The sequence below is a fragment of the Hyaena hyaena genome, unplaced genomic scaffold (assembly GCF_003009895.1).
Source record: "Hyaena hyaena isolate Hyena2069 unplaced genomic scaffold, ASM300989v1 scaffold_90, whole genome shotgun sequence".
In the NCBI taxonomy this organism is placed as follows: Eukaryota; Metazoa; Chordata; class Mammalia; order Carnivora; family Hyaenidae; genus Hyaena; species Hyaena hyaena.
This window is the reverse complement of record NW_024080722.1, coordinates 833,517-846,800: the sequence shown is the minus strand read 5'-3', so window position 1 is coordinate 846,800 and position 13,284 is coordinate 833,517. Positions and strand designations below refer to the sequence as shown.

At 43.5% G+C, this 13,284-nt stretch overlaps 1 protein-coding gene across 1 annotated transcript in view; it reads right to left on the bottom strand.

The window, feature by feature from the left end:
* Positions 1-12,611, bottom strand: part of STOM (stomatin) — a 29,362-nt gene extending 16,751 nt beyond the window's left edge. The window contains exon 1 of the mRNA XM_039234665.1: positions 12,474-12,611. Within this exon, the coding sequence (XP_039090596.1) occupies positions 12,474-12,534 (61 nt within the window). The 5' untranslated portion in view covers positions 12,535-12,611. The remainder of the gene's footprint in view (positions 1-12,473) is intronic.
* Between the last annotated feature and the right edge of the window lie 673 nt (positions 12,612-13,284).

Sequence of the window (13,284 nt, the reverse complement as noted above, 5' to 3'; positions counted from 1 at the left end):
TTTTTTATCCTGCGGACATTTGTTAGGCACCTAATATTTATTATGGCTTGTGCTTTGCACTGAAGGGGTAAAAGAGAGTAAGACCCAATCCCAGCTATCAGGAAGGTTAAAGTTCAGTAGACAGGACAAACAGATCATTATAACATGGGTTGGTGAGTGCAGACATAGAGCGTTCTGTTCAGAACGTTCTGAAAACACAGAACAGGGGTAATTCACACAGGTGGGACAGAGCAGGGCTAGGGTGGGTAGGCGATGGTGATGGTACTCAGAGGGGCTTCTTGAAGGATATAACGGTTAAGGAAAAAAACCAATGAAAAGGGAGGAGAAGGAAGGCAAAGAGCATGTAAGCCGAGGGTACAGCATAACTAAAGGTGAAAACTACATGTTATTTCACTGGGCATATGCACCATGATTTATTACCCTTCTCCTGATTATTAGACACATTGCTCCTGACTTCATACATTATTAACAACGTTATGGGAAACATCTTGGGACACAGTTTTCCTCCCACTTTCCTAATTGTTTCCTTTCCTGTAACATGAAATAGCTCTTTGTCTTATTACAAAGGTAATGCACTCCTCATTGCAAGAAATTCAGAAATGTATGAAGACGAAGGGGAAAATTACTCAATCCAGAGTTTGTAAGTATGCTTCCAAACCTTTTTCTTGTACACACACATCTTTATAAAGAAATAAAATGTGTAACCTATTTTTCTCCCTTCTATTATTTTCACCTTCTTTTTCAGCCTTTGTTGCTATACATCTGTGCTTTTTCTAATTTTTTTATCAGTTATACTTTCATAAAGTTTAAAAAGTCCAGAAGTTCTATAAGACTAATACAAAAAGAGAGCACTCCCCTGCATACCTCTCTGTTTTTCTTTCTTCAAAGGCAACTGCTCTGTTGGCTGAGTATTTTGGTAGATTACCCCCATGTTTCTAAATAATATGCTGATTTTGTTCCTTGCTATTTTCTTCATTTTGAGCATTACACACTGACTTTCCACTGCGGAAGGGGATTTAGCTTTGCCCCACCCCATAAATATACCCATCTTTCTAATTACATAATTTTTGTGTGCTCATGATACAATTTTACATTTCATGCATATATAAATGCAATTCAAAACTAAGCCACACAGGGACATCTAATTCATTTTTCTGTCCCATGCAACTTTTTGTTTTTCTCCACTATCTTGGTTTTTCCCTTTGCTGAGGGTTTTTTTTAAAGTTTATTTTATTTATTTATTTTGAGAGAGACAGAGCAGGAGAAGGGCAGAGAGAGAGAGAGAGAGAGAGAGAATCCCAAGCAGGTTTTGCATTGTGAGTGCAGAGCCCAATGCAGGGCTCAGACTAATGAACCATGAGATCATGACCTGAGCTGAAATCAGGAATCAGACATTTAACCAACTGAGCTACCCAGGCGCCCCCTCACCTTTGCTTAGGTTTTAATGTACTTATTGATTCAGCCTCAAACCGCTCATCAATGATCTCAATCTCCTCTCCCAAGGGTCAGGTCCTCCACCAATTTCACCTGCTAAGAGTCTTTCTTGGAGCCAGCTCTGGACTTGGTCTCCTGGGTGGTGTGAGTGGCTGTCCCAGTGACCGCCTTTCACTACCATCCTGGGAAACCCCCTTCACTTCCTGGCTTGTGTTTTTCCACTTTCTGTATCCAGAGTCTTCCTCATTTTTAGTTAGTTTTTCCTCTTGGTGGAGGGCAGAGGGATTTTGAAGGCCAAGAGAAACTACCACTTTTCTTATCAACCACTGAAAGGGTCTGCTCTATTTCCGGGAGCGGTTTCAATACTGAGAGGGAGATCGGCAAGGGGGGAAGAGGTAGGCCAGGCACGTGCTACGGCTCAGAAGGGCAAAGATAACAGCGAGACAGGCTTTTGAATAAATGGTGGGTCAAGAAATAAGCAGTGTTCAGGCTGAGACCTTGAGAAAGAAGAGACACAAGCTGGCAGGTCAAGTGCTCTGAAACACAGGATGAAGGAGCAGGAATATATGTTATATAGGACTTTGCAGTTTTTCTGATTCTGTGTCATAGTGGGAGGTAAACAAATGTCCTATGCATACTTGAATAAAAGTGCTCGAAGTTCATCTCCTGGAAGCTTCTAAGTTAAAATGTGTGAGGTCGTAGACATAGTTACTGTGAGGGTACTCCAAGCAAGGCCACAAGGCTGCCTGTGCAGAAAGCTCCGTCAGGCATTATCACAACTGACAATAATCACAGCAGCCATTTTTAAATGGTTTGTTATAGGCACTGTGTTCAGTTACTTTAGATGTGTATCTCATTTTGCTCTTTCCAAGCCCTGTGAAGTTAAGTATTTTTTAAAATATTTTTTAACGCTTTATTTGCTATTTTTGAGAGAGACAGAGACAGAGGGCAAGCAGGGGAGGGGCAGAGAGAGAGGGAGACACAGAATCCAAAGCAGGCTCCAGGCTGTATGCACAGAACCCAGCTTGGGGCTTGAACCCACCTGAGCTCATGACCTGAGCTAAAGTTGGTCACCCAACTGACTAAGCCAGCCAGGTGTCCCTAAACTATTTTTTAATGTTTGTTTGTTTGTTTGCTTTGAGAGAGCATGCATGCATAAGCAGGGGAGGGACAGAGAGAGAGAGAAGGAGAGAGAGAATCCCAAGCAGGCTCTGCACTGTCACTGGCAGAGCCCAAAGTGGGGCTGCAACTCACCAACCACAAGGTCATGACCTGAGCTAAAATCAAGAGCTGGATGCTTAACCAGCTGAGCCACCGGGTGCCCCTGAAGTTAAGTATTTTTAATTCTGTTTTATAAAGGAGGTAACTGAAACAAGAAAGCTTTCCCAAGGTCACACGATGGAGGAGGATCTGGGATTTGAACATAGATCAGCTTGCTCCAGAGCCTCTGTTCTAAGTCAATTCACTCCTTTGGTCCTCTGTCTCTGAATTAAAAAAAAAAAAAATCCTCATGAAAAATGTTTTCGGGCCTGGAGCACTTTCTCAAGACAGGATCCAGACTGGGAAAGTATGGCAGGAGTTCTGAGAATGAAATCTGATGTTCGTACAGAGGAAAGGCCTCTTAATTCCGGTTGTGCCTATTTATAGCAAAAGAGTCTCAAGGCTCTTTGCCAGGCTCAGGTCTAGGCTTCCAAAGTGAAATGGATTCCAAACAAGGAACAGACTGGTCAAATACTTCTCTGACAGCATTTGGTACTAAAATACTGCCCCAAACCTCCCCTCTCCAGTCAAAGTACAAAGCTCTGTGTCCTTAATATATAAGACTAGAAACTTTCTGAGGGCAGGGATGTTTCTTCTTATTCTTCTCTTATTTGAGCCCAGTCTTTCTTCGTGTATTTGTGTGCATGGGTGTGCACGCGCCCACTTTCTGTTATGACATTATTTTTAAAATTCCCAAATGAATATACGGGATTACAAATCAAGAGCAATAAGAAAGAGGTGTATATCTGGAAAACTGGACTTGGACTTTCACATCTCAAGTGCTCAGCTGAAAATAATCCATGCAGGGGCACCTAGTGGCTCTGCTGGTTAAGCATCTGACTCTTGATCCTGGCTCAGGTCATGATCTCACTGTTCGTGAGTTCGAACACTGTGTTGGGCTCTGCGCTGGTAGTGCAGAGCCTGCTTGGGATTCTCTCTCTCCCTCTCTCTCTGTCCCTTCCCTGCTTGCTCTCTCTCAAAATAAATAGATTAAAAACTCAATTAAAATCTATGTGTACACTGGGGAATGGCACCATTTCATGTTATTCTGGTGCCTTTAGAACTATCCCATTCTCAACCCTTGAAATTCTTCCCCATCTGGTTATAGCTCATAAAGGTATGTACACAAGTCACATTCCTCAGAGAGGTGAGTGAGGCTTATACTTCACCAAGCTACTAATGAACTCTTTGTCGTCTACCATTCATGGGCCAGAGGAATAGAAATTCTTAGTTACTCCCCTAAATTTCATGAAATTCATTTCCTTCAAGTTTCTCATTCATTACCTTGAAGATTGCATCCTCTCTACTAGATGTAGGAGGTAAAAGATAAATGATGAGCAGTCGGTATTCCTGAGATATTTTGGTTGATATATGTGTTCGTACTTGGCCAGGTGGGATACTCCTAAAGATTTGTGACCCCATGATACTTGGCTGTAGACACTGCTTGGCCGTGGTTTATATTTTCTTTTACTATAAAACTCTTCTGAAAACTGCATAAAAATAATTTTTGTAATATTTATTTATTTTTGAGAGGAGGGAGGGGCAAAGAGAAAGGCGGACAGAGGATCTGAAGCAGGCTCTGCACCAACAGCAGCGAGCCCGATGTGGGGCTCAAACCCAACCATGAGATCATGACCTGAGCCGAAGTTGACACTCAACTGACTGAGCCACCCTGGTGCCCCAAAATAAATTTTTAACTAATCAAAGCAAGGTTTTGAAAATGGATATAAGTTTATACATGAACACTGTTTAACTGAATATTCAAATAGGGCTTATCTTCGGGGGACTAACATAGATTTTAAAAAACATCATTTTTTTCTCTTATTTTAAAAGAAAAAATGATCTATACCTTCATTTTTTCTAGATGGCAATTATTTTCTGCCTTGCTCTCTGTCTTTTAAACCTTTCCTATTCTACTTTTTAAAAAAAAATGTTATACATAATAATTTTCAATCTGCTTTTCCCCAATTATGAATATCTTTTCATGTCAGTACATATTCTTTATTATTAAAGGTTGAATAATATTCCATTGCTCCCTCTAATGAACAATTAGGTTCTAATTTTCTCAAACAGAAACTGTGCTTCAATGCATATACACTTAGCAAAATTTCCAAGCATCTTTGCTATGTAAATGAATTTTGTTGAAAAGATGAAATCACACAATTCTTAAATTTCTCTCATTCTGGAGGTATCTTTTATAATTAACAATAATAACCATTTACTCATTGTTTATCACATGTTGGCCACAAGCAGGTTCCTCATATACCTTTCTAAATATTTACAAAAATTTGTAAAGTAGGTATGAAATATTCCTCCTGGAGTCCCAAAGTAATAAAACAAAAAGACTTTCTGCGAAGAGACAGAACAAACAAAATCACGAAACAAATTAAAAAAAAAAAAACCCCACAAGTTGTACAGTAATTTTTGTTGGGCTAGCTTAAAAAAAGCAATAAAATAATCTTTGCAAAAGGATCCCGCAGGCATAATTTCAGAGCACTACATGTTGTTAATGATATGGTATCAGCTGATTCACTTTAAGGTCTACTGAACTTGGCATCACTGGAGATCATGTGCAATAATAAATTCCATTTATCACTGAGATTTTATTCTAAAGTTCAAGAGGTTAGATTTCCTCTTCAGGGAAAGGCCAGAAAGGTCTTACACAATATCTGAAAATCTAACTCAGAGTCATCTGCGTTATTACATACAAGGAAGAAAAGGGTGAGCCTAAGGATTGCTGCAATGCCTGAAAAGCAGCATTTAAAGGACAATCTTTTCCTTCCCCTTTCCCGGAATGCAACTGAAACACTTCATGTTGTGAATTGCCAAGAACAGTGCAGTCTGGGTGGGGAGAGATAAGAGGGCTAGGAATTTGGCCTCAAAAACACATACTAACAGCATGGTCCTAACAGCACTTTTTTAAGGGGAAACAGTGGGTGGAAATGAAAGGTCTTGGCAATTTTTGAATTTTTCTTAAAAGCACAAATATTCAGGATATAAGTGTTCTTTTTGGCCACCGCTATCCCTCACCAGAGAGTCTACGTCAGGATTTGCCACACTTTCCTGTAAAGAACCGGAAACGTTAGCCTTTGTAGGCCAGACGGTCTGTCGCCGTCACTGTCCTGCAGAAGCAGGCGCAGGTAACAGGCACACGGGTGTGCGAGCTGTGTTCCAGTGAATCTCATGGATGCGGCAATCTGAATTTCACATAATTTTCATGCATAACAAAATATTCTTTTTTAAAAAAAAGGTTTATTTATTTTCAGAGAACGAGCGAGCGTGCAAACAGAGGAGTGGCAGAGAGGAGAGATAGAATCCCAAGCAGGCTCCGTGCCACTAGTGCAGAGCCCGATGCAGGGCTCCAGCTCCGGAACCGTCAGATCATGACCTGAGCTGAGATCAAGAATCAGATGTTCAACTGACTGTACCGCCTGGGTGTCCCAATCTTCTCCTTTTTTGGGAAAGAAAAAACACTTATAAATGTAAAAAGTATTCTTAGCTTGTGGGCCACAGAAAAACAGGCAATCAGCCAGATCTGGTCCACAGGCTATATGGCCCATCCCTGGTCTAAGTCCTAGCTCTGTATTTGAGGAGAATATCATGAGTTAAATAATATATTTGATCTTTCTCTCAGGTTTTCAAGTAAGGCTACAGTTTCCCGATCCTCCGTTTCTCTCTCCTTTGTTTTAAAACAAGGGCTCTAGGGGCACCTGGGTGGCTCAGTTGGTTGAGCGTCTGACTTCGGCTCAGGTCATGATCTCACGCTCGTGGGTTCAAGCTCCGCATCGGGCTCTGTGCTGACAGCTAGCTCAGAGCCTGGAGCCTGCTTTGGATTCTGTGGCTCCCTCTCTCTGACCCTCCCCTGCTCACACACACTCTCTCTCTCTCTCTCTTTCTCTAAGAAATAAATAAAACATTTTTAAAATTTTAAAAAAATAAAACAAGGGCTCTAAAAGACTTGATGAAGTAAAAATTCAAGGTGGAAACAGGCCAAAGGACAGAAAAATAAGCAAATGTAAATATAAGACATACTTCATTAATGATGACATATAATCAAAATTTTAGTACGACTGAGTTTTTCAAATGCCTGGAATTTACATAGACAAGAAGGAAAGGAAACAACAGAAGAAAAGGACAAGAAGAGAAATGGAGGAAAATAAAGTGAAGAGAGAAACAAAAATGAAGGCAACACACCACAGAGAGAAACATTACACCAGGTGGAGTGACAGAGGGGCAGAGCTGATCACACAATAGGGGCTCAATAAATGCATGTTAAAGAAACAATGGCATTTAATTGGAGGCTTTCAAAGCAAAGGAACACATACTATAATCCATCTTTCAAATGATTACTTTAATTAGGCATGGTTTACAGTTCTTCGAATGCCCTAATCCTGAACCTCTAGGGAAGAAATTATTCTCTGGGCTGGAGTGGCTACAGGCCAGATGATATCAAGTTAAGAGCCATGACTTGGAGACGGTACATTTTCCTCCTTATTACAAACTATTTAATATAAGCCATACGTGGCTACATATACTGGATCAAAAGAACTGATGATACTGGGGCGCCTGGGTGGCCCCATCAGTTAAGCGTCTGATTCTTCATTTTGGTTCAGGTCATGATTTCACGGTTTGTGGGATCAAGCCCTGTTTTGGGCTGTGTGACGACAGCACACAGCCTGCTTGGGATCCTCTCTCTCCCTCTCAAAATAAATAAACATTAAAAAAAAAAAAAGAATAAGAACCAATACTGGTGAACCATTATGGGATCTGAATCACAAATCTTAAAATGTATTTACCATGAAATATAAGAAAAAGGGAATGGACAATTCCTTTTAAGGAAGATTTCCAATACAAGGGAGTCTTTTGCTTAGCTCTAAAACAGTAAGGAACTTAAATATGTGTAAATATTTTCTTTCCCAAACATCTTGGGTATTTTCTGTAGCTTTCCTTCATTTGACTGTTTCTAGCCATAAAGCAGGAGGAAAAAGAGGTGAGAGTGTCATGGGTAATTTTAAATTTGAACCTCCTGAGTCTTAAATAGGACCCCCATCTCCTAATTGCCTATAGCCCTTCACCCTCTCTAAAAAAACATTTATTGGGGTGCCTGGCTGGCTCTGTAGGATGGAGCATGCGACTCGTGATCCCAGGGTCATGAGTTCAGGCTCCACATTGGACGTGGAGCCTATTTAAAAATACATATATATATACATATATATGTATATCTCACATTTATAATTATTTATAATTATCCTATTCAAGGTCTACCTTCTTCACAGATTTTGGTCTTCTTAAAACAGTGCAGCGTGATGGCTTCAAAGCTGGCTTTGCCACATATTAGTCATGTGATTTTGTGAAAGTATCTGACTTCTCTGCACTTCAGCCTACTCATTAAAAAAGAGTAGCTCCTCAGAGGGTTAGTATGAAGAGTAAATGAGCGAACATGACAGACATCTAAAGCATAACAGGTACTCAGAAAACATTTGCCAAGTAAATAATTGTTGAATGAGCTGAGTGAGTCTGCTGTTTCTTTGGGGGAAGGACAAGCCTTTAGGCGAGACAGGCTGGATCTACATGTCAGCAGACAAGCCCCCAGAATACAGTTCAGAACCGTCCTCTGTCCCAAAGCAGTTGTCAGAATGAGTATGTGTGACCTGAATATGGCCCACAGCTGGCAAGATAAAAACAGTCATGTCCAGAAAAACTGGAGAGGAAAACAATTTCATAATGTTATTAAGTTAATTACATTTAGACTAGTCCTGAAATATATTAAGAGAACAAAACCCTCCTACTTCTGTTGTTTTTTGTTTTTTTCCAGCTCCTTTACTTGGACATCTTAAAAGCATCTACAATTAAGTTTTTCCCATAAAAGTGTTTGGAGGGCAACATCCCACTAAAAAGTGGGAAACAAGGGGCTCCTGGCTGTCTCAGTCAGCAAACATGCAACTCTTGATCTCGGGGTTATGAATTCATGCTCCACATTGGACATAATGCTTACTTTAAAAAAATGGGGAACAGTTGCATAAGGAAACTAAATCATAAGGTTCCCAATTCTCAACCGAGGCCAACAAGCTCAACAGTGGCTAAGAGTTCAGGATTTTGGTGTCAGATTCCAATTCTACCACTAGCTTTTCTCAGTAGTAACATGAGGGAAAAGAACAATACTCATCTCATATAAAAACAAAAGTAAAGTGCTTGACACTTAGGAAGTTTTCAATAAACAGCAGCTGTTATTTTTATCATAACGTTAAGATCATATTGATACAGCTTGTAGGAATAAACTTTTTAGTAAGTGACTTAACCTTCTGGGACCTAAACACCCCAAAGAAAATATCAAGACTAACAATCTGCCTGGGGACTCTGTCTGTGGAGGAGAAACAGACCACATTTGGGCAGGACTGTCTTTCATACAACTTCTTGTCCATAAATTTTAGTTTCCTCTATAATTTACCAGGTTTTCTGAATAGTCACTGTTAAAGTTTCTCATTTGATTCTTGAAACTCTGGGAGACAGTTACTGCGGTAAGATTATGCCCAAGGTAGTGAGGAGGAATTGACTCAGCAGGCTGAGACTTGCCCAAGGTGACCCAGGTAGTAAGTGATGGTACTGAGATCTCAGTTCAGATCCTTGAATTCTGAATTCCACCCCCATTTCACTATGCTATGCCACCTTACCATAAGTGCATTTACAACCGGGCAAGGTTGGTATAATTTTTATTGTGTGATATTTTACGACAGATACTTTATCGCTCACATCTTCAAAGGCTAATCTACTGAAACATCAGGCCAAATGCTTGGGCCTTTACTAGCCTCAGAATACAGACAAAGATTCAGAAAGAATGGAGGAAGGAGAATTGACACATACTTCCTTTTTGCTATTGACCATAATCTCTACCTTTTCTCTTTCCACATTTTATAGTGTATTATCGTGACAACCATTTATATATATATAAATGAGCCAGCTTTAGTACACTTGGTCACTGGTTTGAGTTACTTTATGACCATTGATGGTTTAACTCAGATTAATTATTAAAGAAGTTACAAAGTTCTCCCCAATCTGAAGAACTGTACAACTGAAATAAACAAATCAGTCCCTTGATTCTGCTTATTTTCAGGCATTCTCCCAAAGGAATATATTCTGTTGACATGACTCTTAATTACAATAATACATTTCTTTGTAATCCACCTGCATTATACCATTACAAAGTGAATGCACTGTCTTTAAGAAAAAGTGGTCTTGCCTGGGTTTGGTCATATTTACATTCCTAAGACTAACTGTCAGCAAAATCTTAACAGGATAGTGTTTGGGCTTTTATATTCCACTGCTTCCTTCAGAAGCAGCCTTCTGGGGATGTATTATTCAAGAGGTCTGTATAGAAGCTCGGTTCTTCTGGGCTTTCTTTGTTGTCTCTCACCTTCAATGAAGTACTGATGTTTGACAAAGCCCTCTGTTCAGATATACATTTAAAACTTTTTAATGTTTATTTATTTTCGGAGAGAGAGAGATAGAGAGAAAGAGAGAGACAGAGTGGGAGTAGAGGAGGGAGAGAGAGAACAGGAAACACAGAATCCAAAGCAGCCCCTAGGCTCTGAGCAGCCAGCACAGAGCTGGACTCGGGGCTTGAACTCACAACCGTGAGATCATGACCTGAGCTTAAGTTGGACGTTTAACCAACTGAGCCACCCAGGTGCTCCTGTTTGGGCATACATTTTGTAGGTAGCTGTAGGATAGGGAAAATGGTTTGGAAAAACCAGAGCCCAGGTTTGAAACCTAGCCCTGAATCACACACATGTGTGATTCTCCTGCCCTGAGCTCTCGTTTCCTTGCTGTAAAATGGTGGGTAATGTTTTCCTTGTGGAGTTGTTAGAGGGTTGCAATTAGATAATGTTTGTAAAGCACTTAGGCTATGTTTGACACGTGGCAAGCAATCAATCCACTGCTATTTAATAAATTCTAGTAATGGCTTTTGTACCTGTGTTGGCTCTCTAAGGTTTACACACACACACACACACACACACACACACACACACACACGTATATATATATTTAAAGACAACTCAGACTATGCAAAATTTTTTTGGTATGTATAATTTTCTGAGGGGCGCATAGTCTTCTTTAGATTCTGAAAAACATTTCTGTTTTAAAAAAAAAAAAGTTAATCATAGAACCAAGAAAAAGAACTTAGAAGTGGAACCTAGTCTGTGATCACGAAAAGCAACTCAAAAAGGGGAACATGAAGAATAAATATCATGGGTATTCCCGAAGAACCTCTACAAACAGGTAACAGTTTCACCAAACTGCTAACACTGTCCTCACCGTCCTTCTGTCTCCCACCAGAAGGTCAGGGCACAGAGGAGAGCATCCCCCCCCACCTTCCTATGTAGGAAAAGACAACCCACTATGAAAGAGGCAGACAGCAAGCTGTAGAGTCAAACTCAGATTTAAAATATGGCTCCATTACTTATAAACTGTGTGACTCTGAAGTAATTTAACCCCTTCGAGTATCAGTTGCTTCAAATACAGCTTTACTGTTACACTGCTGATTTGGGAAGATAACTCTCCAAGGTGCTTAGCAGAGAAAAGTGAGGGAGAATTCTGTTGATGCTCCTGCGAAGGAGCACTGGGCAAAGGAAATGGGACTTAAATTAGATGGGTGGACAGGGCTGTCTTTACAAACAATCAGAAGAAATTAAGTCCATTATAGTGTCCTTTGTGGGGTGCTGGAAAAGCCCACCCAGGCCCCTAAAATGTCTTTCAGTATATCATCCTGCCTGAAATTCCATCCTCACAAATAATTCCTTCGGATCACTATGAGCAAGGCCCCAGGGAGGGAACCAGCACCCCTGGAGGTTTGTCACCTCTATTGTAACCCCCACCCCCCACCCCCAAGGAGTTAGCCAATAAAGGTTCAAGGTGATAACCCTCTCAAGAGTATTAGTTCCTTCACAGGGGAACAAAATCGAGCCACTCGAGTGGTTTCTGCCTTCAGGACAGGGAAGGCCCTGGTAGGGTGGGGGTACTTATTGAGTTCCTTGTGAGAAACAAAAGCGTAAAAAACGAGGTCCCCAGGACGAGGAGAGTAGAGAGGGGGCAGGATAGGGCAGAAAGTGAAGCTGGAAAGAGAGAGGAAGAATGCCAAAAAGAGACTTTCTTTTCTTTGCAAACATATGTGAGGGGCTAGGGGCAAAATCTCACAGGTCGGTCTTGCTTCTTAAAATGAAATTAAGGGTGGGTGGGGCTGGGGGAGCAGGAATTCCTTCCAGCTCCGGAGAAGGGGGGGGTCACTCATGGGGCTGGCAGAAGGGCTGGCTGGTTGGCAGAAGGGCTGGCCACCGAGGGGATGGGTGGGAAGGAGAGTGGGGTCCTGGGCGTGGGGTGCAGGCTTGCGCCCCGGCTCCATCACTCGCCGGCCGCGAGTCACTTAAGCATTTCCTTGCCAGCATGCGTGCCAAGAGATAACGACCGCAAAGCGGGGGTGCAGGGCCAGCCATGAGGCAACCGCTGGAGCACTCGGGCCCCTGTTATGGCTTTGGTATTGGAAACGTGCCCTGCAGTGGGTGCGTCCCTCGTGTGCCAGGCACGCCGCTGTGCACTCTGCACCCTAACATCCCTAAACCTGACCCCCCAGCCCGCGAAGCAGGGTTCGCTATTCTCGGTGTCACCGGAGCTTAAAGCAGCGGTCGCACGGCTTAAAAAGGGCGGAGACGAGCCTGGGACTCCCAGGCTGGGGCTCGTTCGCGAGGGAAGGGTTGGGTGGCGGCGGGCGACGGCGCGGGGCTCACCCCTGAAGGAGTCGGGGAGCCTCCGGGCTTCGGCGTCCCCTGTGTGCCGCTTCTCAGCCATGTTGCCGGAGCCGGAGACAACGCTGTCCTGTCCTAGTCGCCGGAGCCGGAGCCGAAGCCGCGAAGTACGCCCCGCGGAGACCCGGGAACTAGACCCAGCTTGCAGTCCCGCCCCCTCCCCGAGGCCCGGCCAATCCAAGCTCAGTATGGAAGAGGCCACGCCCTCCTCCCGCCCCTCCCGCGCGACAGCAAAGTGGGTGCCTCCCGCGCGGCCCGCGGACTGAGGGGCGGGGTGTGAGAGGCGCGGCGGCCGCGGGCGAGGGTTCCAGGCTAGGGGCGGCACCGGAAAGGAGGGGAGGGCGCCGCAGAGCGCCGGACGGTGACTGAAGATATTGGGGAGGGGGCTGAGGAGGGAGGCTGAGGAAAAGGGGCAAACGGGGCAGCCCTCTGGGCAGACGAGTTAGAGGAAAATGGCGCCCTCCCTGGTCGGGTGGGGTCTGCGTGGAGGCGAGGAGGCGGAGGGGCACCGGTGTGGCGGAGAGGGAGGCACCGAGGGCCCCGGGCCGAGGGGACCAGTGGGTTGCGAGCGGGAGGAACGGACGCGACACCCTGGAGCTGGAGGGAGTGACTCTCAGGGAGGTGCGTTTATTCCACAGGCTCCAGAGCACCTGCCACGTGCCGAGCAGCGGGCTCCTTGGGGGGGGTACGGGGAGGGGGGCGAGGGGCAGACGCGGTGCGCGCCCTCACGGAGTTTATAGGCGAGCGGCGGGACAGGCGACGAGCAAGTAAACTAACCAGATCTTTACACGTG